General features: G+C 44.2%; 2 protein-coding genes across 2 annotated transcripts; one reads left to right on the top strand and one right to left on the bottom strand.

The window, feature by feature from the left end:
- The first annotated feature begins 637 nt into the window (after positions 1-637).
- On the top strand, positions 638-2,650 carry LOC108050938 (cytochrome P450 9b2). Its single transcript, XM_017132854.1, has 4 exons — positions 638-877; positions 943-1,450; positions 1,520-2,156; positions 2,419-2,650. The coding sequence occupies exons 1-4, from the start codon at positions 672-674 to the stop codon at positions 2,583-2,585; spliced, it is 1,518 nt and encodes a 505-aa protein (XP_016988343.1). The 5' UTR covers positions 638-671; the 3' UTR covers positions 2,586-2,650.
- Positions 2,616-26,595, bottom strand: LOC108050937 (protein espinas). Its single transcript, XM_017132853.2, is given in 7 exon segments — positions 2,616-4,618; positions 4,621-5,058; positions 5,840-6,043; positions 10,655-10,783; positions 11,895-12,008; positions 13,121-13,730; positions 25,370-26,595. Coding segments are annotated over 7 exon segments (3,537 nt in total). The 5' UTR covers positions 26,389-26,595; the 3' UTR covers positions 2,616-3,595.
- Positions 26,596-26,640: the final 45 nt, after the last annotated feature.

Below are 26,640 nucleotides of genomic sequence, written 5' to 3'. Positions count from 1 at the left end.
TTTTTATAAGTATTACTTTCGTCATCTACCTACAAAAACAGTTTTTATATTATTCAACATAAATAATTAAACACTTAATACAAGTTAGTTACATGTACTTGAGTTGTTTCAAAGGCAATCGATTAATAAGTAAGTCAGCAAGAGGTACTGGAAATAAATAAATAATATTGGAGATAATATTTTGGTGTAAATGGATTAATAACATATTTTAAATGAATTTTTTACGTTTGTATATGCCGGCCCCCTTGCAAAGTTTTATTTTGTTGTTCTGTGTAATTATTTATTTCTAAAGATTAGATTGCAGCGCTGTAGATAGAGAGAAAAGTACTTAAAGCTCTCTCAATCCAGAAATCGTCTCAGTAGATAAGCAAAATATAAACAAATCAATAAGCGCCAAACACAACACCTCAGATTCGCAATCTCGCAAGCTACAACGATTGTTAAAAGAGAGTATTTGATAAGTGTGTATGAGTTCACAACAGCAACAGTCAGAACAAACATGACCAAATGCGTCTAACCTGTTGAGAACGTATATTACCTATCTATATACTTGCTCCACAACATATACATTCGTGTATTTGATTACGGCGGATATAAGTTGCGCTGGCTGGTAATTGTGAAACTCAGTTTGCAACAAGTTGACCAAGTGGTAGAACCTATCTTGCCTAGCCATGGCCCTACTAGAAATTTGTCTAGCCCTCCTGGGCATCGGTCTGCTGCTCTACAAATGGAGCACCTCCACCTTCAAGACCTTCGAGGAGCGGAACCTGTACTTCGAGAAACCGTACCCCTTCGTCGGGAACATGGCTGCATCGGCCATGCAGAAGGCCTCATTCCAGAAGCAGCTCTCCGAGTTCTACATTCGCACTCGACAACAGTAAGTAGTTTGCGGTTAAGCTATTAAAAGCTGATATCTAAAATAGAAATTATATAAAATTGCAGCAAAATCGTGGGCCTATTCAATCTTCGTACGCCAATGATCCAGCTGAACGACCCTGAACTCATCAAGAAGATCTGCGTGAAGGACTTTGACCACTTCCCCAACCACCAGCTCTTCATCACCACCAATGAGCGTCTGATCAATGACATGCTCAGCGTGATGAGGGATCAGCGGTGGAAGCATATGAGGAACACATTGACCCCAGTCTTCACGGCTGCCAAGATGCGCAACATATTCACCCTGATGAACGATAGCTTCGCGGAATGCCTCCAGCACCTGGACACCCCAACGGGTACATCGGCTGGCGGCAAGGGTTTCGAGGTGGACATGAAGGTGTTGTGTAACAAGCTCTCCAACGACATTATCGCCACAACCGCGTTTGGACTGAAGGTGAATTCGTTTGACAACCCGGAGAATGAGTTCTACGAGATCGGACAGTCACTGGTGTTCTCCCGCGGACTTCAGTTCTTCAAGTTCATGATGGCCTCGCTAGTGCCCAAACTTTTTAACGTGAGTGCATTCTTAAGCCATGCAATTTATGCAATAATGTTTTATTCGACATTTACCTTCGTTCTTTAGTTATTTGGTGTAACAATCTTCGACTCCAGTAAAGTGGAGTACTTTGTTCGCCTGGTGGTGGATGCCATTAGGTACCGAGAAAAGAACAATATCACGCGTCCCGACATGATCCAACTGCTGATGGAGGCCAAGAAGGAGTCGGAGGATAAGTGGACCGACGATGAGATTGTGGCCCAGTGCTTCATCTTCTTCTTTGCTGCCTTCGAAAACAACTCCAATTTGATTTGCACCACCACCTACGAACTGCTGCACAATCCCGACATCCAGGAGCGATTGTACGAGGAGGTAAAGGAGGCCCAAGAGGCTCTGAAGGGCGGTTCCCTCACCTATGACGCCGTGCAGAAGATGACCTACATGGACATGGTCATTTCCGAGTCCCTGCGTAAGTGGACTCTTGCGGCCGCCACCGATCGTCTCTGCTCCAAGGACTACACCCTCACGGATGAGGACGGCAACAAGGTTTTCGATTTCAAGGTGGGCGACCGCATCAATATCCCGATCTCTGGGCTGCACATGGACGATCGTTACTTCCCGGAACCCAGAAAGTTCGATCCGGAGAGATTTAGCGATGAGCGAAAGAACGAGTTGGTACCCTACACATATTTGCCTTTCGGTGTAGGACCTCGTAACTGCATAGGTGAGTTGAAACTTCTAAGAATTTTTCTAAAGATTTTTGTTACTGCATTTTCAATCTATTTGGCTGCATACTTTTTACATAAGCAGACTAAGCAATTTAAGAGCTCGGTTTTATATGATTTTGTTAAAAATCTTAAAAAGGAATCTAATTAATACCATTGATATACTATTCTATTATTTTTTTCTTACCTCTTATTCACTTGCTTAAAAATTATAATTTTCCGAGTTGGTATGATATATGTATATTAATTCCCCTTTCGCAGGAAACCGCTATGCTTTGATGCAGGTGAAGGGCATGCTTTACAACCTGCTGTTGCACTACAAGATCGAGGCTTCTCCAAGGACCACCAAGGATCTGTGGGGATCGGCACGCGGCTTTAATTTTACCCCCCGGTCCGGATTCTGGATGAACTTGGTGCCCCGAAAATAAAATTATGGTGTAAATAAAAAGGCGACTGAGCTGTTTTAGAATAAAATACACAGACATATATTTTACTTTTGATTATGTTTCCATACACACTTGTTGATATAGCATAGCTTAGACATATGTTTTCGTTTAACTCTCACTGGTTGCTTACAAAACTTTCTTCACTCCAAGTATTCTGGACACATTCCTTTTATATAACAATTTCCCTTTCACGCTGCGGAGAAAGCACGCAAATTACATAAAACGTTTTGGTTTGCAAACAAAAGAATCTTCAATTTGATTTGTTAAACAAAATATTGACGAAAAGAAACCGCAAATATTGTAAATGTTAATGTTTCGATTTGTTTGTTTCCGCATTCTGCTTTTGCCATTTTAAATTATTGCACATTTGGCTAATATCTGAATAAGATAATACTTTCACTCTTTTGGAGATTCTTTTGTTGGCCATCGATTGGATTTCGTTGGAGTTTATTGTTCGTTGATTGCGTTGTTTGTGGTCTCTGCTTTTCGTTTGTTTCTGTTCTGCCTACATCTAGCCCTAGAATAACTTACTAATAATGAAAATACCCCTGGCTGGGCATGTGTATATGAATATGCAAATATGATATAGTTTTAGCTTTGTACAACGATTTCTCTCATCTCTGATCTCATATGTGTCTTCTTAATCGGTATATTATACATGTGGATATGTTATTTACAGCCACGGTTGCCATTTCAATAATTACCCTTAAGTGTGGTCTCGCTTTGGTAACCAGAATGTAATGGAGTTGGTGTTACTAATAACATGGCAACCGTGTGAGAAAAGACTTTCCCCTTTACACGCTGTATAGTCGACCGTTGCTGGTGTGCTGCGAAGTGGATTGGCGGGGCTTTCCCAACCCAAAGAAGTTCCACACCCGCCTCAGGCAGCCGGGCTTCTTCTCCGGCAGCATCAGACTCTGCTCCTCCAGGATCGTGTCCAGGATGTAGTAGCTGCTCAGGTTGAGGGGCGGTGGCGGCAGCATGGGGGGTGGTCAGGAAATGGTGCAGTTCTTGCTCTCGTGCATGATCGCCGGTGCCCCGGCCATCGACGCACCTCCTCCTCTTCCTTCTCCAGGATTCAACGACGAGTCCTGGGCCAGCTTCTTCTTGCGCTCGTAGGCCAGTGCATCGTTGGGCACATAGGCCACCCTCACTCCGCCGTAGTGCTTTCGCGCGGGCAGCCGGTACACGTAGTCATCCATGTCGCTGGAGGAGCTGGATGAGCACGTAGAGCAGATGCTGGCCACGTCGCAGTTGTCCAGGTTGTTCAGCAGGTTGAGGGCTCCGCCACCGGTACCTGCATTTCCCCCCACCTGCGTTTGGGCGTTGTGCAGGCGGAGATTCGTCTGGTTGATCTGCATCTCCGAGGAGCTGCGCGACTGGTTGCGACGCCTCCGTCGCCGCCGGGCGTTCGAGTTGTCCGTGTAGCTCTTGGAGCGCGACATCGTGTCCTGGACGCTGTGGAAGCGCACCTCCTTCAGCGGCCGGTTGTCCAGCTGCTCGTCCTCCATCTCCTGGTCGGCCGGGTGCTCCTGGTTGCGGTTGCCGGCGAAGAGCTGCTCGTAGCCATCGTGGGGCAGCTCCCGCACCGGCTCGTTGTCCAGCTCCAGCTCGTGGGCCAGCTCCTGGGTGCTCTGCGTCAGGTCGGAGTTGCTCGGCGAGTTCAGGTTGATCTTGTCGATGCTCTGGTAGCTGTGCGAATCCTCCGCCTTCGAGAGCAGCATGTCCGGCATGGAGTTGGTCAGCGTTTGGTTGTCCCCGAAGATGGACTTGTCGCCGGCGCAGATGTTGTCCAGGCTGATGCCCAGTTCGGTGAGGTCGATGGGCGGCGGATGGGCTGGGCGTGGCATGCCGGGAACGCCTCCGCCGAGCAGTAGATCCGCCACGCCGGCAGCCTCCATGCGCTGTCGCTCCTGCCGCTCCAGGAGATCGCCGGCACTGCCAGTGGCCTTGGCTACATGGTGGCCATGGTGGGTCTTTCGTCCCGGATCCCGCTCCCGCTCCCGCTCCTGTGCACCCCCCTCCGCGGGGACCTGGCTATTTGGCTAGAGGTTGAGGCCCGGTGCGTGGGCCGCAGCTGGGGACCCGAACTCGTGTCCGATGGCGTGGGCGGCTCTCCCTTGCTGCAGGCGATCGAGCAGTAGATGGTGCCCCTCCTGGGCAGGAAGGGTCTGCCCAGCAGGGAGCAGCGGCACGTGCAGCAGCTGAAGCACTGGTCCGTCGCATGCCAGTGCTGCCCGTCGTGGCTCATCTGACCCTGGTCCACCCCGATCACCTCCCCGCAGTAGTCGCAGTACTCGGCGAACATCGTGTCGAAGCAGGCCAGACAGTACGGTTTGCCCTCGCGCATGATGTACCGCTGTCCGCCCAGCTGGTGCTCGCACTCCTGGCAGGCGAAGTGCTTCATGTGCCACGTCCGACCCTCCGCCTCCGTGCACTCGTCCGAGAAGATTATCTGGAGGGAGAGGAGAGATATTGGGAAACTTCGCATTAGACCAGCGTTCTTGGTGGATCTTTGGTGAGTACTCGCTAAATGTCTTAAATGCCCAAATGGAATAGAACCATTTACCAACAGTTGGAATCTACTATCTACTTCCTATAAGAAACTTCCAAATAAGTTACTTTGGACAGTAATTTTACTTTAAATTCACAAATACGTTGTACCATCAACACTAAATATAATTAATTTTAAAAAACTCACAGCAAGATTCAAGGCAAGTCAAAAATAACATTTACAATAACAATAAAGCTTGACTTACCGAAAACTTTTCAACGTTTTAAATTAGAAGTTAATTCTTGGAGCTTTCATTTTTGTTGCCGATTTCCAATGCTTAAGTATTTACTAGTGAACTAGACCGCACAACAATTAATTCTCCCAATACAATATTTAACAAAATTAAATTTAAAATTCATTTTTATAACTCCCGATATGTATTATAAAAAACCATGTCTTTTCTAAATCCAAAATCTATACCGTACCGCCATACACAACTTATTGGCACAATCTTTAGTGTCCCAGCCCAAATATTTAAATTTGTCATTAATATATTTTCAAAGTTAATCAACTACGCAATACAAAACATCTTTGAACTAGATTCCATATAAAAATACCATTTTTAAGCACTATTCAATATCCTACAACGATTTAATATTTTACCCAAATTCCATCTGTTCTTTAAAGGCTGCCACTTTTCTTTGCCCACTTTGCTGCCCAGGATTTTGACGAACACACTTACCTCATCGCAGGCGGAGCAGCGTGGCTTCTGGGTTTCGGCGTGGTGCCGACCGCAGTAGAGGTTCCCGTCCCGCTGGAAGTAGATGAGGTCCACCAGCAGCTCCTTGCAGACGCTGCACACAAAGCAGCCCGGATGCCAGCACAATTGGGCGCCCAACCGCTGGGCGAAGACCACGATGTCACCGCCCGACAGAGGCTCCTCGCACTGAAAGGAGTCATCAGAAGAGGAGCAGGAGTGAGTTGGGTAAATCTCATAAATAGGAGAAATATGCTCAAGTTCTTCGAACGATAAAAATCTGCAGCGTCTGTCTGCTGCTGGGGCAAAAATGCTTAAGCGACTATAAATGCTAAATAACGGTAATAAAACGCTTAAGCTCAACGCCCCACAACTGCCCCCCGGAAAAGATGTGCCAGCCCAGAAAAGTCCTTGCTCTTTGCCGCAGAATTCCCTGTCCTGCTCTGCGGTTTTCCCCCGCCACCCCCCCCTCCCCACGCTACCCGGATTTTCCAAAGCGGAAATCATGCAAAAATAGCTGCCGGCCATGTGTCCGTGTTCTCTGGTCTCAGGTCCACCCCAAAAGTGCTCCTCGGTGGATGTGGCCAAGGAAGCGCTTTAAATGGAACTGGCTGCTGGGAATTTTCCTGAGTTTCCAGCAGGAAGAGCCGCTTTTAATGACTACTGGCAAGCCACGCAGCTCGAGACTCGTTAACTTTAAACACGCTCGCATAATGAACTTATTTCGGCGCAAAAGGGTGCACGGTCAAAGGCCAAATTCTGGTGACGTTTTTATGTCCCTAAACGAAGGTTCTAATTGAGTTCGCTTAGCGGTCAGACTCCCAAAAGGAAAATGCTCAGCTATATGAAGTTTAACTCAGTTCTTGTCAGCTATTTCAAAATGAAATATTTCCAAGCGTATTAAAACGTATATTGCTGCGAGGACCAACAATTAAAATGCCCTTACAGTTTTATTATTTAGTATTTATATGAGATGTCTTGAGCAATGTCTAAATTTATATTATTTACTTGTCAACTGACCATATATTTTGTTAAAAAACACATAATAGACATAATAGCACTTTAAAACGTATTTAAACAAAATACAAACATAATAAAGAAGTTTATAAAACTTTACAGAAGGAGAGCATACTAAAAACAAATATGTATATTGAGCAAAACTAAATTTAACTTCACAGAAAAAGAACATTACTTTAAACCAATTATTTATTTTTAGCAAAACTAAATTTAAGTATTTCATTGCTCATAGTGTTTGGAACAAAAAGAAGACATTTTCCTTTTCTTGGATTTATTAACGGCTAAAAATACTTAACTTACTATCGTCTATTTAAATTGTCCAAAACCTTAAGGTGACTTTGTTCTGTTAGGCTTTAATTTGGTTTAATGTGAAGAACTCCGTTTTGATAACTATATTTTGACAATCCCTGTCTGCACTTTTCGCTTATCCGGCATGAAGCAATTAGCCCGTCCGCACTGATATATGCACAATCCTCGAATAAGAAGCGACACATGCAGTTCCTGCGGGCCAAACCTCAAACCGAAATTCCCCGCCAATTTGCACCCTCATTTCAGGCAGTTGGCGGGATTGCTCGACTGCGTCTCCGTTCTCGGTTTTGGCGGTATCTGGCGCAGGCAAATTACACGGCGCCACCACAGAGCCACCGCATAAGATTCAGGGCCCGAAACGCCATTGCCAGTCAGCCAGCATCCAGGAGCTTCTTAACTTTCCAGGCTATTAAACCTCGGCGCGGGCGATGCCTTGGTTGCTCGTCCTGGAGTCCTGGAGTCACAACACTCTCCACCGAGGAGACCCCGCAATCAGCATTTACTTTTGCAAGCCATTAAGCATTGACGGCGAACGCTTTGGGCCACGACTGTACAGGGTTGATAATTTCCCGGGGCGTAAGTAGCTTCTCTCTATGCGTCGTTAATTGTTTGGTAACTTCAAAAATTTATCGCCTCGGGCCAGGAAAATCATAAAAACCATTCTAGGAGCTGCGCACTTTAATTAGGCAGTTCCCCTGCCTTTTCTTCCCTGGCTAATGACGCATTGAAGTCGGAATAGACTTGTCCTTGCACTTTGGCGTGGCTAACCCCAGAAACTCAGCAAAAAACTTTTACCACAGGAAGCGCTTTAAGTAGTTTCTGTGGTGGGGACAAAGTGCGAAAGTTTCCAGCATGGATTGGGGGTGGGGTTTGATACCAATTTCAGTCCTAAAACCGCCCCCGCAATCGATTAGTTTGTCCGGAAAATCTGCGCACTTAAAACGACATTTTTCATCGGGCTGCCAGCCCGGCTAAATGTCATGTAAATAACAGCAATCGCTGCTCATTTATCTTATCAATCCAATTAATCCCAGTTGGCAGTTGGCTGGCTCTTGTTTGCAGGCACTCTGCGCCAGACAATTATGCTATTGACAAATTGTTGCCGGCGGTGCCATCGCAGCACCTAGTTGAACTGACTGAACTGGCTGAGACCGGATGACCCGAGGGCTGGGAAGTGTCCCCGCCAACCCATTTCGTGTCCGGACTAATCCAACTCGGAGCGACAAACTTCGCTGGCAGACGGTGCCAAGAAGGTGTCCTGTCCCAAAACAATCCCATCCCGAAACACCCCCCCAAAACGGCAACTCAAATTATTAATGATGCTCGTTATCATGCCCTTTTCAGTACATAAACTTTTCGCTTAACAGCCACTGCGCTTTACCTTCCTCTTGCTGGTTGTTTCTTTTTGTTTCTCTCTTACTACCTTGTTGCACTGAAAAGAATACTTATATAAGTTCTTGCTACTGTAAAATAAAATAGAGGTATGAGGAAAAAATATAGCACCGAAATTAAATTACTGATTTTTAATTCATTGTATTTAATTTCTGGATAATAAAAATATATTTAGGAAATCCACATATTTGAATAGCAGACTATATTATTACTAATTTTTCTCAGTATTTGGGAATACATATATTTCTTTCAGTAAAGTACCGAGTCTGAGTCTGAGATGGCTTTACTTGTAATTATTTCATTGTTGCCAGGACGACCTTTAGTGTCACATCCTTGTCAAAACTTCAGCTTCCGCTCGTTGCTGTTCGTGTGGAAAATCTGTCAAGAAGTGTGCCCCGCCTTCCGCTTCTCGATTCCATTATTTTTTGGCAAAATCATTGCCAGTTGGATGTGACACACGTTTGCGGGCCACGTTGCTACTCATTTACGCCTGACTGACTCGGGATTCAGGATCATTGAACGTTTTCATAAATTTTCCCTTATAATTTCCCCATGCTTTCCACGCCATTCGATTGGATGGCTTTGGGTTGAGGCCTTTGTTCGCATTTTAACGTCCGTTTAGCAAGTCAGTTATGGTCTGTGAATTTTAAGCACTTTCGCATGGGTCTTCTTCAACTGGGGGGACAGGGGATGGCTTCCGATTTTCAAATCCTTTTTAAAGTTTATCAGATTTTAAATGGAAACGAACTAGAAAGTTTGCCAGAACGAAAAACGCCTACACGGTTCACCAAAGTCATGATAAAGGCATTCCTTTGATTGCTCTTCCTGTATTGATACCCAATTTCTTTTAGATTTCAGTTAAAAAATATATATTAAAATTGGCTTCTCTTGAATAAGCTTTTAACACCAACACAGTTTCTTAAGCTGATTCCCTAATAATTGAACGTTTTCCTGCTGCGATTAAATTTAATTGGAAAATAGTTTAAATTATCTATTGGTAAAACTAAGTAATTTATATAATACCTATTGCAAACCCAGCCTTCCTTCTCGCTAAACACATAAGTTTGAGCTTGGCAAAGTTTGGGAGATTTCTTTGCCAAGTTCACACTGATTATTCGGGACTGTAATGAACTTAAACCTCTGGAAAGTGTTTGCTGAACTTGGGCCCTAGTGATAATAAACCCAACTAGACTGCCAAATGAAATCAGACTCACGCACACGACTCCGGGTGAGTCCCTATCCGCCGGATTCCCATTCGCACGCGCACGTAGCAGACGGATTTGGATTCAGATTCTGAGACCAGACCAGACCAGACCATACTCCTCCGACCAGAAGAGACCAGGGAGGAGCCGACCGCGTCCCAGACATGCAACATGCGGCATAAAGTTTTTAATAAGTTTTACGAGTGGCCAATGTGAGCACAATAAAATCGAGCTACCAAACTATGTAGCCAGAGTTGACCAAGTGCACATCGGCGGCAGAAAAGGAGAGTCCTCCGACTGTCAGCTAATAACAATGCAAATTTCCCAGAGCAGACTGTGAAAGGATGCAGTGCAGTGGGTGCCACCTCTGCCACTATTTCATGCCACTGCCATTGTGCTTTAATGCCATTTCATTGCGTCTTGGAGTTGCCGGCCACTCCATTCACTTTCAGCGCGAGGAAAACTGTGGAGGGGAAAAGCTGCGACTCTTTTAGCCTTTATGTTGTCAGAGGCAAGTCATTGGAATTGTTTTTGCAACAACGTTTTTCACTTCCAACACCTCACTCCGCTCGCTTCAAGTGTACTTAATGAAATCTTTTTGTCATCTTTTACTTCGAGACGTTTGAAAGTTGGCAACACCGGTCTCCCCCATTGTTTTTCCGGGCCATTGTCAATTTTTTTCCTCTGCCGGGGCCAAGAAGGAATCTCTGGCGCAAAACTTTGCCCGGCCAAGGCACAAATGAAATCGAAACGACTCTTCATCTTCATACTTTCCGTGCATAATAAAATGCAAATTTCTGCAACAATTAAATGTGCGGAAGAGGGGGTGCGAAAAAGAGCTGAAAAAGAATAAAAATAGCAAAGTTGTTTTCAAACTTACCCCCTTGCAGGGTCGCTCGTCGGACAGCAGGCGTACCGCCCCGCGACCCAGGGCCTCCCGCTTCCTTTGGGCCGAGAAGATGCGCAGCTCCTTGCGCTCCTCGTCGCTCAGCGAGTGGCAGTAGCGCACCTGCAACGGACACGTAGACGGGGAAAAAGTTAGCCTCTGTATTCCAGCATTTTAATTAAGGCAACTCAAAAGGCAGTGGCAAGTTTTTTAATCTCGCCGGGCCTTTTGAAGGGCTCCTTTTATATTCTGTTTTCAATGCCCACGCCGGGGTAATTATTAATTTTGTCACAACGAGCTGATTTTAATGTCTTATTCTACGAGCCTTTTTAGGCAGGAAAATCCCTCAAAGGGAATATTTTTATAGGATTAGTTAGTTAGTTAGCAATAAAAATACACAAAATTTGCATCAACTATTCTAGCAGAACTTGCTCAACACAATTTGTCACAACTTCGACTTTCCATAATAATTATGTGTAACTTAAGTTACACATACAACACATTTGTCTGAATACAATTGTTTTATAGTTAATTGAATAATTTTGGTGGTTTTAAGTTCTTGGGAAATTTTCAAAGCGGACCGAACTTTACGAGAAATTATTGAATAAGACGTTTTTCTAGGGAATATTTGTCTTACCGCAATATCTCGCGGATTTAATTAAGATTAAAAAAAATTAGTATATACGCAATTAGAGAACTTAGGGTTCTTAAATACATTTAAACTTTGTTAAAAAGCTTTATATATAAAAAACATTTTTTCTACGACTTTTCAAATCATTATAATTTACATTTTATGGTTAATTGAATGCGCAGAAAACTATACTAAGTCAATATTTTGATGAAAAGTTTTTATTAGAGTAGTTTAAGTAAGAGGGAATCATAAGCAAGGATATTATCGACAAAAGCTATAAATAAATAAATAAGTCGTAACGCACGACCATATGATAGCGTATATGAACATATAGCTGCCTTAGGAATGATCAAAATATTCATGGGAAAATCGACAAAGCTTTGTTTTTGTTTGGCACATATGTACGCCTACAATATCAGACATACAATTTTTGGTTTTTGTAACAGCTGTTAAAACTTTAAGGCTTCAACCTGCAGAAGTCTGCTCCCTTTCTTGTTTCCAGCTAATTTTAAAATGGTCAGTTCCTTATCAGGACTCCCCATTGTTATCTTTTTCTTTTACCAGCCCCATTGTTCTTTCATTTTTCTTTTGCCCAATACTCACTTCGTTATCTTGCGGCGGCAGCTGGTGCAGTAATTGCTTGACACGATACTTTTCGCCGGGACTGTTGACGTAGGGCACTTTGTCGTCTGGCAGTTGGCTGAAGTACAAGCGGACCTGCAAAATGGTAAATGCAAATCAGAAAGTTGAACTAGGATCCGGTTGAACATAAGCCCCAGGGAATATGTACTCTTTAAATCATAACGAATTAATCGAAAGCCAGTAGATACTGTGCACAGAGTCGTGCCAGTATTAAACTGTCGCATAGCGGATGGAAAATTGAGTTCGACAGAAAAGAAAAAGCTCAGACCAATCTCAACGGATTTTCGGCTTTTCCCAGGAGCTCTTATGTAAGACTCCGCCCCGAAAAAATAAATCGACAAACATTTCAAACACTAATTGCCGCCAAATGTATCGGCAATTTAATTACAAAACGCTTTCGCTTTCCACCAGATACCGATGGCGATTCGGGAGCGATAATTTCTTGAGCGTGTAATTAAAGTGGTTTCCCGATTGATTTCCTTAAGCGCGCAAGTGGCCAACGACCAGACATTGAACTGGATTTGGTTTTCGGAATCCGATTGGGAGAGCGTGGAAAATCGATCGAAAGCAAAAGCTGGCAGCGGGTGGCATGCGGCTCCAAAAGGCAACCACCTCGCCCCACATCGCATCGCCTGGGATTTCTCTTAATTAGTTGCGACAAATCGAAACACATGTTGAGGATGATGACGATGCCGATGATGTTGGGCATGTTTTAGGTGCTAACCTCCAAATACCAAATAGAATAACAAGTTATACCAAGTTAGACCTTGATTTCTGAGAGGGTGATTCCAAATAACGTCTTTGAGGAATAAATTGGTATTAAGTCAACACTTTAAATTATAAATCTGATTATCATTCTTGAAACTTATATGCAATATTTTGCCTTTGAAGCTTTAATTAACATAACATAAATAACATTTCTATATAACTCTAGAAAAGGTCTGAATAAGTAAGATTTCAATAAATAATATCTTTATATTATTTGGTATGACATCAGTATTTTTTGTAAATTTAATTAATTAAAGAATTGTTTGAAAGTCATTGTAACTTGATTTAAAGACGTTTCGGGCTATGCTAATTGGGAGGTAATTTGTATTTATGGTTTTGTTAGGTTTAAAAATGTTATTTATCGAGTACACATTCTTGCCCGATTGCGGATCTTTTTGGATTTGGTTGTTGGGACCTACCTGGTCGGGCCGCAGACCCGGCGGCACCCAAGTGTACTCCTCGAGGGCACAGCCACTGTCGTCGTCCGACTGCGAGTTCCGCTGGAAGTCCAGCTGCTGGTGGTGGCTGTGATGGAAGCCGTGCCCCGCCACCGCCGCCGCCGTCTTGTAGCTGGCGGTGCGGAGGGGCGAGGGGGAGGCCACCGAGTTGAGCGGCAGATGGCTGGGCGGCTGGCAGTGGCGACGCTGTAGGGGCGACACAAAGTGGCTCGTTGAACCCGGGGCTCCACCGCTTCCCCCACTACCCCCGCTTCCCCCACTGCCACTGGAGGCGGCCGAGGGCACGTCCAGATTGGATGTGGATGCCACCTGACTGCCCAGCGATGTTGGCTGCAGGGCGCTGACCGCCGAGTGGCAATGCGATTGGGTTTGAGGGGCAAAGATCAGGCCCGTTCCGCCCGCCTCAATCTGCAGCAACTCACTCTCCGTCTGCGTATAGTAGCTGCTGCTGCTGGGCGGATGGTGTTGCTGCTGCTGTGGATGTTGCTGCGGGGTCTGTTGCATGTTGCTGCTGGTGCGGGGCGCGGGCGTCGGCTTGAATTTTCTAATGGCTGCTTGGCTGGGCTGGGTGCTGCAAAAATAAAAAAAAAAAATAAAAGAGAAATCATTAGGAGGTGTCCAGATTACAAAACGAACATTCGGTATGGTTTCTAGTTTTAAGAAGTAATAAAATTTAATTAAAAGAAAGCGCGGGCTAAACTAGGAAATTAATTACACAAAATATCTACAGCTTACATTTTTACAAATGTTTCTTGAACTACATGTTTCGAAATGACAACTGTATTTATTTTTAAAATAAATAAATTCGTAGTCATAGAGTTATAATAGTTTTTAGTTGACAAGACCCATGTTTGAGTAAGCTGATTACTCCGAGGCATAACTGAGAAATGATGTACGTTATGCAATTCCAGCTAACATGAAGCGCCTTAATCATTCCTGACTCCATTTGCCCGACTCATTTGCAATTAGTTTGCTGGACTAGCGGAAAACGTATTCTTTGCGAGTGCCAGCAGGCATTTGAAATGACTTTTGAGTGCAATTACCACCGCAGCTGCATGCGTGCAGTGGTCCAATCAAATCTGATGAAACCCCGAACCCGAAATTGCAGCCCCGGCAGCGTCATAAGGTTTGGTTGCCTACTCGCTTGACCGCTGCCCACAGTGGAATCTTCTTTGCCGCCGCTTTCTGTTGTACTTTCACTCGATTTGTGGCACGCTGCGCGATTATGCAGCCAAGCAGAGACAGCCGAGAAATTCCAGCACATGGCCCACGGAGGAGACGGTCATGTTTCAGCCTTAATTCGCTTTTTTCCTACTTGTTTATGTGGCAATTGAAGTCATTTGTTTGTTTGCTCACAGTCGAGCCGAGGTGTGTGAGATATTAAACTGTTTCATTCACAAACGTCGCACATTTGTATATCGCATTGCACAACATCCAGAGCATGAATAACAGGCAGACAAAGCCATTAGGCCTTCCAACATTTTATATTTACTAATCAACGTGAGAAGAAACCCCAAAACAATTTGCCATTCCACCGAAAGTCGATTTATCTACACGGCCAGGTGGTTTATGCAAATTAAAGACATCTCATCACAATCGTAGTTTAGCCTTCTGCTAATGAAGCAAAGCCCACAGTGCCGCGAAAAGTGAACGTCACTGGGGGTCAAAGAGTCAGATAATGTATCTTACATTAGTACCAGCTGGATGACCAGGAGCCATTAACACCTCCACACAGTGTTTGCAGTTTGCAGATCACTCAGTGCCACTGGAATGAAACAGCGTGTGGGGAGAAAGTTTTATGGCCACTCTTTTTGTTTTTTTGGTTTTCCAATGCAAATTTCATTTGCTCGCAGGTAGCTTTGGTTGTGGTGCCAAAAGTTGATCGATCGCAGGGTACTTTCTAAACAGTTTCGCTTGGGATTGTCCGAGCCACAAGCCAGGGCGTAATCTGTCACCCAATGAATTGGGAATTGTGCGACTGACTTTGGCGATTGACTTTGATAGCGGAAAACAGCGGCCAAGCGCCGGGCCAAACAAAAAAAACCAAGCCAGATCACATCAGATCAGATCAATTCAAATCGACACACAAGTCCCAGTCCCGGCTGCCGAATATGGCCAACAGTTGTTTGGCTGCCACTTTTCGGAAGGCCTAGACGGCAGTCGGCAGTTGGTTTTCTCTTTTCGACCAGCGAAACCTGTTGACGGTTTCTACACGGTTTCTATACGGGTGCATGCGATTTCTGCACTGGACGCCACTTCGCCACTTGGCCAGGCGAAAAATACGCAAAAATGCCGCCTGACCAACTACGGATCGCGATCTGGACATATACATAAATTTGGGTTAAGAAGATTTTGAGTTTATTTGGTTTGATGTCTGTCATTTCCTTGATGGCCTGTCGCAATTGCGCACGTCTGAGGATAATTAAAAGTAAATTGTTTGACACTCAAATCGGATGGGAATGGCTTGAGAAATATGGCTCTGCTGTTCCACAATTGGCAATCCGGTCTTTTCGGCTTGGCCAACACTTTGGTATTTTGAAGACACTTTTGGGAATAATCTGTGCTTATCGAAGTTTCATGTTTGTGTGCGAAAAACTGCACTGGCTGGCCTGAATGTGTCTAGAAAGGGGGTATTTAAAAAGGATTATGCCGGCACAGAATATAAAATCATGTTGCTCAGAAACACCACTAAAAAATAAATAATTTTAAATTATAAGTTGTGCTAACGAATTCAAAATATACATATATGGTTTAAGGTTCAATGGCCACCTAAATTAATTGATTCAAAAGCACACCAGTAAAAATATCATCGGTAAGCTGACTTCCAGGTGCAAAAAGGTGCCATTAATTTTAAACTTTACTTCTCACATTCATAACTAATAACAATATCTAATCTCATTCGCTGTTTTGTATGCATAACCCGTTTCAAAAACCGTGTGCCGCTTTATATATTTTTCCCCACCTTTCCTTTCGATTCGATTTCCACATCTTACAGAGCTCAGCTACGATCTGATCCAATCCAAAACAATCCAATCTTATGCGCTGCTTATTAACGGACTTTTCAGCAATTTCAGCACGTTTTCTGTTGCTCAAATGCCAAATCCCAGCTGTAATAATATCTCAATTATGTGCAACACCACGGTATCGATAGCATTTCTATTCGTTCCACGGTATTGCGGCAGTATTTCCACGATTTCATTAAATTTTAGACACGCAGTTTCCCCAGAAAAATTCGCAGCAGGAACACGTAACTGGTTCAAAATCATTTAAGACTCTCAACCACAACCACAACGATCGCACAGATCCCCAGAAAAAAACAAAAACACGTTTTCCAATGGGGCTCCGATTCTGGGAAATGCTAAATGCACTACGACACAGAACGGCAGCAATTGAGGCACTAGGAAACGAAATTAATACGTAACATGCTATTCTTAATAATTGAAAAGAGTCGAGGCAGCCAATCGGCATTAAATTACTTTCACAATTGGCCGAAAGATAAACGCCCGTCTTGGCCGGGTTAAGCCTGGCATTAAGCCTGGTAATGCTTGATTATCCATGACCAGCACACGATCTCCGATCTCCGATCTGCGATCCTGCGATCTGCAATCTTCAATCTGAGATGCCCCATTCAGAATCTGGCCCAAAAGGGGGCGTGGCAGATCAGGGCTGGGCAGGGCCTATTATGAAATCTCGTGCAATCGCCCCCCAACTCGTGACCTTGTTGCGTTGCGTGTTTCATTGTCTGGCCCAAAACGACTCCCAAACGCCGCAATTTATTCGACTATTCAGCTGACTTTCGGGTTAAACTGCCGCGTTTGACTGGCTTTACGTCACACGAATAACCCACCAACCCCAAGCACATCTGATTCGAAACCGGGCAGTAAACAAAAAAGTCCGTACATGCAATCGCGTCATATGTTGCACGTGTTGCTGTCGCTCAGCATTTTTATGCATTTCGCTTCGCTTTTCCCTCAGCTTCTTCGCTTTCTTTATGGGTTTTTGTACGAACATGAGCACATTTTGTGTGTGCGCCTGTCTGCAGGTCGACTTCACCTGGAATCGCTGCCTGGATGGGGATACCATTGGGTCTGGGATTGGGAGCCAGTCGGGCCCGTTGCACAAGTTCTTCTTGGTTCCTAGTGCTCGGCGAATGTGTGTGTGCAGCAACGCCTATTTAAGTACCGCGTGGTGATTTAGTGCAGCGTTCCCGTTAGGCGGTACACGTTATTCACTATTCGGATCCAAGGCGACCAAGGCTGGTGATAAGCCATAAGCAATAAGCTAGCTGCATCGCATCTGGCAGAGGCGTGAGCTCGAAATATTTTGGGGGGGCTAAAAGGAGCAACTCAGTCCTGTAAACCATCTTAAATGCCTAGCCCAGTTTTTAGTTTTGAGAAATTATTAGGCTTCCTACCCCTTTTCTCAAAAAAAAAATATAAAAAATATGACTAAAAGTCCACAGTAAATGAATATGACCATCTTGGCATGAACATAATATTTAGTACTTATTCTTTAAGGCGTTATTAAAACATTTTGGGAAATGAAAGCAGGTCTATCCAACAGGGAATTTAAGAACCAATTTAAAGGAGAGCAATATAAATATAACAAATAAGGTTGCGATGGATTGAACCCAGATCATTGTATTATCACAATGAAACAAATTCTTTTTTTTTAATAAAACTTTTTAGTTATTTTCATCTCCGTCAAAGTACCACCTAAACTCAAGACCTATGAAGATACTTTGTACCTTTACTATTTTGTAAGCCCCGGCTCAAATCTCTTTGGGGTGTCTTGAGCCCCCCAAGACCCTCTTTCGTGAAGGCCGCTCCCAGATTTAGATAGTCAAGTCAAACAAGAGCATCGTAGTCAACAGCTTCAGCATCTGCATCTGCATTTTCAGCAGCGGCTAAAATGCATAATTAATCGGGGGGCCAAAAGAAGAAGCGGCAGCCGAATGCACTTGGCCAGCCCACACTGGCAGTTCGCGATTTTGAGAGCGAGTTGCAGATGCTGCTGCCGCTAATGTTGCTGCATTGCATGTTGCATGTTGCTGGAACTGCTGGTTGCATGTGGCATGTGAGGCGAAACAGAACCGAAAACCCAACTCCACTCAAGTCGGGTTTGAGTCGAGTTTGAGCTGAATCGCGTTCCATCGTCATTAACAGCTTTTGCTTAATTTTATGCAGCCAGCCGCTGCCACTCCCCCTTTTTGGCCAGCCGCCCCCCATGCCACGCTGTCAACAACTTTAGACACGTTTCAGCGATTTTCATGTTGCATGGCTCGCTCTAATTTATGCAAAATGTTGTTCTTCTTCTGTAATTCACTTCGTGTATTCGCTCGCTACTTGTTTTGCTCTTTTCCAGGCGTCTGTTTCGAGGTATTTTTCAACGAACTTCAATACTTATGGCCAACTTGTTTTCTGGCTTCATTAGTCCCCCAAGTTGATGGCCAAGTTTTTGTGTGTTGATTTTTCTTCCATATTGATTTCCCTGACAAAATGGGATTCTGTTTGCCGCGGATTCAATTGGATTTTAATTGCTTTCGAACAGAAACATATGGTTTCTGGCCGTTCCGATTTGTGATGGATCGTATAAGCCGGGTTCCGTTGCTCTGAACTCGTTCCCAGCATACAATTGAACCATTTAGTTAGCTGTGAATTCCTGGCCCAAAAGATTACTTGCCAATGATACGAAGCTCTCACAGGTCTTAGACATAAATTAAATATCTCCTCTAATTTGATGTGCTGCTCTTAATGATGATGATGATGATTGAAGCCGGTGATAAATGTAATTGCTTTCTCGGCAACAATCTCTCTGTGTCTCTCTCCCATCAAATTAAGGCACATCAAAGCAGAGATTATATTTGGGAATCGGAGAAGAACACAGAGAGAGGTGCCCACAATAAGTTGATTAAATTAAAGTGCGTTAAAATCCAACGAAATAATTGACTGTTTTCGTAGAAACCCAGTGAAATCGGAGGAGCACAAAGAACGTAGAACAAAGAACGCAGCCAAACAAACCGAAAAAAGCAAAATAAGAAAAAAACCAAAAACAGAGTAGAATTTATTGTCTGTGTTCGTATGACAGCCGAGCAAATCCAACCGAGCGTGAAACGCGAGCAGAGTTCCAAAAGATGGATGAATGGATGGATGGATGGATGGTTGGCCATCCAACAGGTGGGCAGGGTACTGGCTTCACCTGTTGGAACGTGGGAATCTAGTTTCGGCAGCGACAACCCCGAGATGGCGATGGCCAAAAGCAATTACCGAAAATAATGTAAGAGTCGCACATTCTTCCCTGCGGTTGCAATGCACTTCGTTCACCAAGCTCACCTGGTTCACCTGCCCGTGACCGCAGCTCCGGAAAAGGCAGGAGTGGCGGAGCAAGTGCAGCCATCTATGACCGCTCTGGTTCGACTCTCTGCTCCGACGATCAGCAAAGCGGCCGAAAGGATGTTTGGTCCCATAATTAATGACGGCATATATGAGCAAACGGGCAGCGGGGTGAGATGTTTTCTCACGCACTACGAATTTTCAATTTCCAATTTCCAATTGAAATTCCATTGGGGCGTAAACGGATTATCTTTTGCATGCGTTTGATCAGCCGCCGAGACTTCCTACATGAAATAAACGGAGTTACGGACAAGGGGACAAACGGACAAACGGACAAGCGGCAAACGGACAAGGGGACTCACGGACAAACATGGCTAACTGTAACTGTAATGGCAATCGCCATGCCAATGTCAAAATCGTGTAGGTCCCCTTTCAGAACATAACAACTGACAAAAGCAACAAGCATCTGACAGACAGGCGACAGGGAGTGAGACGGCGATATTGGGGGACAGGAAGAGGGAGAGGGATAGACACAGAGACAGAGCAAACAAACATCAGAATCAGCATCTGCATCAGCAGGCAACAACAACATTTCAATTAACAAAAGACCCAGGAGGAGGAGGGGGGAGGGGGATGGAATGGAAGGCTGGGTAACGTCGTCTTCTAATCGCAGCCTGTCAAAATAAAGTTGTGTGGTGCATCACAGGGAAACCTCCTTAAGCCCGAAGACAAGTCACACTGGCAGAAATGTTGGAATATTAAATAAGAACAACCAATCTTTAATAACCAGCTTGTTTTAAAGTTCTTCATTATATTAAAAACTGAATTATTATGACCTGAAAATCGGTTGAATAATTTAAACCAAGAAACTGAACTTAATATTTTTAACTGAATCAAAAACGAATGCTTTAATGACATATACATATTTATAAAATTAATTCTATAGATTCTATCTATAATCAGATTAACAAATTCAAACTACAAAACACCCCTACTAAACTAACATTCTAGAAATCATAAATTCCTCAGCTTTTCTCCCAGTGCACTAAACAGTCTCTTGCGGCTTCTAGCTGCATTCATGTGTATCTGCTAAAATGCGCAATTAAGTCATCAAATGTTTGGCCTGAGTGTCCAAGCGACTTGACACAGCCACAGGCACACACACAAACACAAACACACAAGTCATTCGAAAGACCAAGACCAACTTGGAGTCCAAGTTCGCATTAGACTAATGCATTTGGGTGCAACCAGGAAGCCACCATCCAGTCCGGTCCGGCATTCTGGTCTCGTTCTGCCGCAGAGAGGGAAACTGGGCGAATGCGAAGGCCCCCACTGCCAACTTTTACTGCTTCTGGACGCGGCCGACTGCTAATGAAGCCTGAATGCCGAGACCGCGAACAGGATCTTGTTAGAGTGTCTGGGCGGAGAACGCAGAGCGGAGATCCGTTAGGAGCTGGCTCCAATTTATCAAGTGCCATTTGTAGGGTCCGGCCAAAAAGCCCAGCGGCGTCTCATTAACGCTTCCAGTCGCGTAGGCGGCAGAACGCGGCATATGGGGATTCGTCGAAACGGCTGCGGATTGATGCTGACGATTGTGTTCGCGGTGACCCAACTCACGTCCCATCTGTGTACACAGAGAAAAACGATACAATCGAGTGCCCCGTCAAAGAGATAACAACTACACAGGTTTAGGTTTAAATTGGACACCTGCATATGACAAACAATCACGTCTGCTGAATTTCTTTAACATGTTTCGATTTATATATTTTTGTATAAATAGGGAGACATTGTTTTCTTTAACATCCAATTAACTCATTAAATAAATCATTTAACAGCATTGTTCAAGTCGCTGAACCCTATCCACAGTATATCCTTTCCTACCGAACATTTCAATTAATTAGATCCATTTTAAATAAATAAATCATAATCAATACAATACAATTTAAACAATTATTAGGTTAACAAAAAAAACAGAAAAGAAGAAAAGAACTTATAAATCAGGCCACAATTAGTACTTCCGTCGATATAGCTCCTATATCTCAAAGTTGACTTGTAGTTTTAACCATAAAACAGCATTATAATAAATATAATAATTTAAGCAAATAAATTAACAATTAACTTATACCTTAAGAATATCTCGGATGACTTTAGGGCCTCTTGTTAATAATAATTGTTGCAGACTGTTATCTTGTTGCTTTAATTAAATACCATTATGTAATAATATTAAAAACATATCAACATATGCAATGCTTTAAGAGAACTAAAGCGCTTTCATATATATGGATTTTAATTTTTTAAGTTCTCATCCCTAGGCCTTTAAGTAATTATTTTTCTCATTGTAAAAGCAGCCGTAGGTGGATGTCTACCGGGCTGGCAACACGTGTTTTTTCAGCCAAATTGCTATCTGGGATCGGCAGAGTCGAAATGCATCTATCCGCGAGCTGGCTTTCTCCGCAAAGTGCCTCTCAGGTGGGGGGCGAAATTACTTTGCGGAAATCTCAACTCGAGTGGCTAAAATATTTCAAGAAAATCACGATTATCAACTTGAATTCCAGCGGGCGATCGGCGATCGGCGACCAGCCACAGACACTTTCACAAGCTTTTCGGCCAAGTGACATTTGTGCCAGTTTGCTGGTTCGCTTGATTTGCATTTGATTCTGATTAAGTCGACGCCGTCTGATTGATGGCAATTTCTAAAGTTTATATTTATAGCGCTGCCATGAGAAATCGATGTGGTGTGTGGGCGGCTTGAAATCTCTGCAATGCCACTCGGTAATTGTCCAGCTCGAAGTTGCCACAATTTGGCAACGATTTGTAAGCGGCATGACGGCACAAAATCGCGCCTTTTATCCGCTTCCCACCTGTATTTGACCAACAAAGCGATGGCCATTAAATTAATTACATGGGGCTGCGCACTCCTCCGATTTCAATTAAACCTAAATTACGAAAATTAAACGCAACAAAGAGGCAAACTGGTTATATCGGCATTGCCGAATCCCAATCCTGATCGTGGCTAGAACACTTAACTTGGTTTACACACGCTCCAAACCAGCGGCGCGACCTCTGGGCCGCCTCTGACTTATGGCCACTAAATTGCCTCCGACTCCATCCACATCTCCATCCATATGTCTTATGTTCCGCCGATGTATATATAAATACAGCAAATTGTTGGCGGGGCAACCGCACGGCGCATCCGAGGAGAAGATATAATCATAATCCGCCGGGGAGAACAGGAAATATAATGAGCTTCCAAAGCAACGCCCTTCAATTTAGCGAGCCCCTCCCCCTCCTTCGGCCCTGTTTGGCTAATTTTATTTGCGGTTTTCGATTTTATTTCATAAACACATTTTCTGCTTGGCAAAATACATTCCCTCCCCTCCCTTTTTCACGCAACTTTTTGATTATAAATTGAATTTCCCCCAACTCGAGGCGAAATCAATCAAATCTTCTGTCTTCTTCCCCATTCACTTGTAAATCTTGTGTTTTGTTAATGCGTTTTATGGATTCACGATTAGGTGTTGAATCAATAAAACTTGGGTTCTGACTTCTCAGCCACTTTGGGACAAAGACTTGGGGCCATTAAGATGGCTTATACAACATTTGGGCTTGGGATTGTGTCACACTCTTTGGAGGGGGTTGAACTTTCTGACAAACTACGCGAACCGAGTAGAGGTTTTGATTGGTTTCCTTCGCTGACAGCCCAAGAAATTACTCATACGCCCCACGAAAAAAAAAATTAATTAGAAAATATGTATGTTGAAAGAGAGAGCAGAAAAATCAGCTTCACTTCACTGGAGCGCAGAGCATTAAAGGGGCGTTACTTGATATGTCCGCGAATCAGTTAAAGTCAGATTAAGGCCCAGCCCCCCTAAACCCCCCTCACCCCCCGTGTTTGTCGGCCTTTTTGCCATTTCAATTAAAATGCCATATATCACGGCCAAGAGCCTTTCGCTCCATCCCCAACTACGGCGCACATCCAATGCAATTAAAATCAAATGCGTAGCTCATTTTTAAATCAAAGCAAATCGTAAACCGATAAGCCCAGAGTGGACCACCCGAGAGTTCGTGGACTAGCCTCTTGCTTTTTGCCAACTTCAATTAGCCCGGCTGAAAAAAAAGGCCATCGGCAGGCCTTATTTATTTACTTTATTGTTGAGTCTCTCGGGGAGCGGATTCCTATGCAAAGTGTTCTGCCTAGCCAGGCGCTTAATTACGCTTTAAGTAGCCGCCAGTCAATATTGATTTTGGTTTATTTAAACTGGGAATTTAATAGCCCCAACTGATTGCTAATGGGCTGTGTAGATGTGGATGTGGATGTAACTGCAAGGGCTGTGCGTCTCACATTACCAAGTTATCTTGGGGCAAATTTATGACACACTACTTCCAGCAATATTTTATGGACGCACCAGAAACCAAATCTAATTAACAGTTTGCGAAAATTTATGAACAGAAGTCCATTCAAATTAAGAACTCGAACGGAATGCAAAGAGAACAAAAGATGGCAGAAGATGCCGAAGATCGCCAAGATACAGAAAATCTTATCGACGAAGGGCCTTCAGTCAGGCGGTAAAAGAAGAACTCAATTTATGAAGTCGACGCATGGAATTTATGAGAGTGCAGAATCTCCTCCTCGGACTGGATGATGATGCAAACACAAAGTGACAGGGGAGAACCTCTGGAGGATGGTCATGGGCCCACTGGACCCGAAGTTCTGCCAACTTAATTTAACTGGTGCTGTTGCCACTTAGCTGCATGCAATTCATTTGACCAGTTTACAAAAGTCGACAGGAAAGGCAAGGGAAAAGCACGTGCTAACCACAAAGTTGATAAATAACTTTTTGTGTCAGTTTTGCAAATAGTCGGGCATTAATAACACCTTCTTAGCGGGTCCCAAAGAATCGCCTCCAGCTGACTGAGCCTCTTATGCCGGATTATTTCTACCATTATTCGATAGCAACCTGCAAGATTTTTACTTTCAGCACAATTGAAACTGATACGCGTAGCTAACAACTGCTGTTGATCAGGTGAAAATGATAAACTTTGGTCTATTTATAACCCAGGAAAGTATGATACATAGGCGGGATTTTAAAGAAGTTGAACCAACAACACTTTATAAAAACTATCTGATTAAACATTTAGTTAAGGTGTTGAAATTATATTTCCAATTTTACATATTTTATAAATTTTGTTAAAATATATTTCCTAAGAAACAATGGAATAACTCGTACAAATAATGAAGTAACTCTATAAATTCAACATTTTTTTCCTCTTCAAGAAACGCCTAATAATTCACAGATTAACTTAAAAAACCAAGCCTTAAAAACAACACTTATTGTCTATTAGTTTATTATTATTTACACAATTACAATTGTATTCGCCGAATTGTTTGGCCTTCATATTTTTCATTCAATAAGTCTGAAATCGAAAATCGACATTTGTAGAAAGTTGCAGACCCACATATTCAGCGGCCGCTAAAAGGTATTAAATTACCCAATACCCAAAGCCACATTTAATTATTTATGAGACGAAAATCTACAAGAAAGCTAGTTTCCTAACCCATTTTAATGTGAACTACTTTGCCCATAACTTCTGGATAACCATTGCACCAAAAAGCCATAAAATATGATTTTAGTGATTAGAAACCAAATCCTGCAAAGCCAACTGTTCTCAATTCGGGCTAAGAAGCTCGCTCATATATGTAGCTATTAAGGAGTCATTAAATTGGGCCATAAACTCCCGACTGCTTCCCCCCACCAACGTAGCGTTTTATGGTCATTTAATGCCGAAAAATGCAAAGCTCATCAAATGGATTTCAAATTAGTTGGCCAGCAATCGCCGAGAGTTATGGCCATTAGAGATAGGCCGGCGGAAGACTTACATTTTGGCTGCCGTCGCTGCTGGCGGCGGCGGTCTCTTTGACTGGCCATCAAACCGGGCCAATTGTTCTTCAATATCGCTGAGCTGGATATCGTCGGCAATGGCCTTGTTGAAGTAGCAGAAGGCCTCCCTCCTGCTCCTGTCCTCCACCTCGATCAGCTGCTCCGTATCCTTGGGATTCAGCCAGACGGCATTTCGATTCCGGCAGAGGTTTAGATTTCTTAAGTCTCCAAACGGCAGGGTCACTGCCGATCCTTGCAGCTTATCCTTCTGCTGCTGCATATGGATCCTGGCCATCTGGGCGGGAGTTAGGCTGCCGGTCAGCATGGCCACCTCCACATCGTCGTCGGTTTCTCCGTTGCAGGAGATTCCCGAGGAGTGGAACTGCTCCTCGCTGATTGATTTCCTATGCTCGCAGCCGGAGGATTGGGCCACTGCCATGGCCAAAGTGGGAGCTGGTGACTCATTGGGCAGTTCCAGGGCTATTTCGTAGGGTGCCAGGGTGATCTTGGCCTTTGGCTTGGTTTTGGTTCGCACCGCTGACTTAATGATGCACTTTGCGGCCGCGGGCTGATTTCCGCGATTCTTGGAGCAGGTGGACTTGCCACCTGACTTTCTGGGCGTCAGTTTGGTCACTGTCGATAGGCGGGATTGCTGCCCGGCGCTCATCTGTGGCATTTTTGGCGGCTGCACCTGCTCCTCCATCCGCTCCCTGCTGGCCAAACGTTCGCGCTCCGCCGACACAGCCCGGCGGCGACTCCGCCGAATGCTGGGCATGTTCCGGGGGAACAGCTTGCCCGCCTCCGCCTGCGAACTCTTGGACAGACTGTCGCAGCTCCGGTGGCGAGTGGGACTGCCACTGCTCGCGGTGGTGGTGGAGCTGTCGCTAATCGTGGTGGCCGTGTTGGCCAACACCGAGGAGCACTCGCTGAGGTTCACTATGTCCCGATAGTTCCTCGACTGATCCTGCTTCACCACCTGCGGCAGGCGGATCTGCCACCAGCGCTTCTTTAACTGCATTTTCAATCACTCAGGTCGCGGGCCAATCAATCAATTGACACATTAACAGAACAGGCAACACCTTAGGCAGCTGCAATTGCAATTACTGTCGCCAGCAATTAACGGGCAATCCGCTTGCTCCAATTACGTGCACTCGCGATCGATCGATTGGTTCTCGTTTCGAATTCTTAACTTCACGGAAGAGCAGCTCACATACCGCTCGCTTTGGGGCTGCTCAAACAACTGAAGATCGCGTAGAAAGTTGATGTTGAT

Source organism: Drosophila rhopaloa, unplaced genomic scaffold, assembly GCF_018152115.1.
Source record: "Drosophila rhopaloa isolate 14029-0021.01 unplaced genomic scaffold, ASM1815211v1 contig_115, whole genome shotgun sequence".
Lineage (NCBI taxonomy): Eukaryota > Metazoa > Arthropoda > Insecta > Diptera > Drosophilidae > Drosophila > Drosophila rhopaloa.
This window is presented reverse-complemented; position numbering and strand designations above follow the sequence as displayed.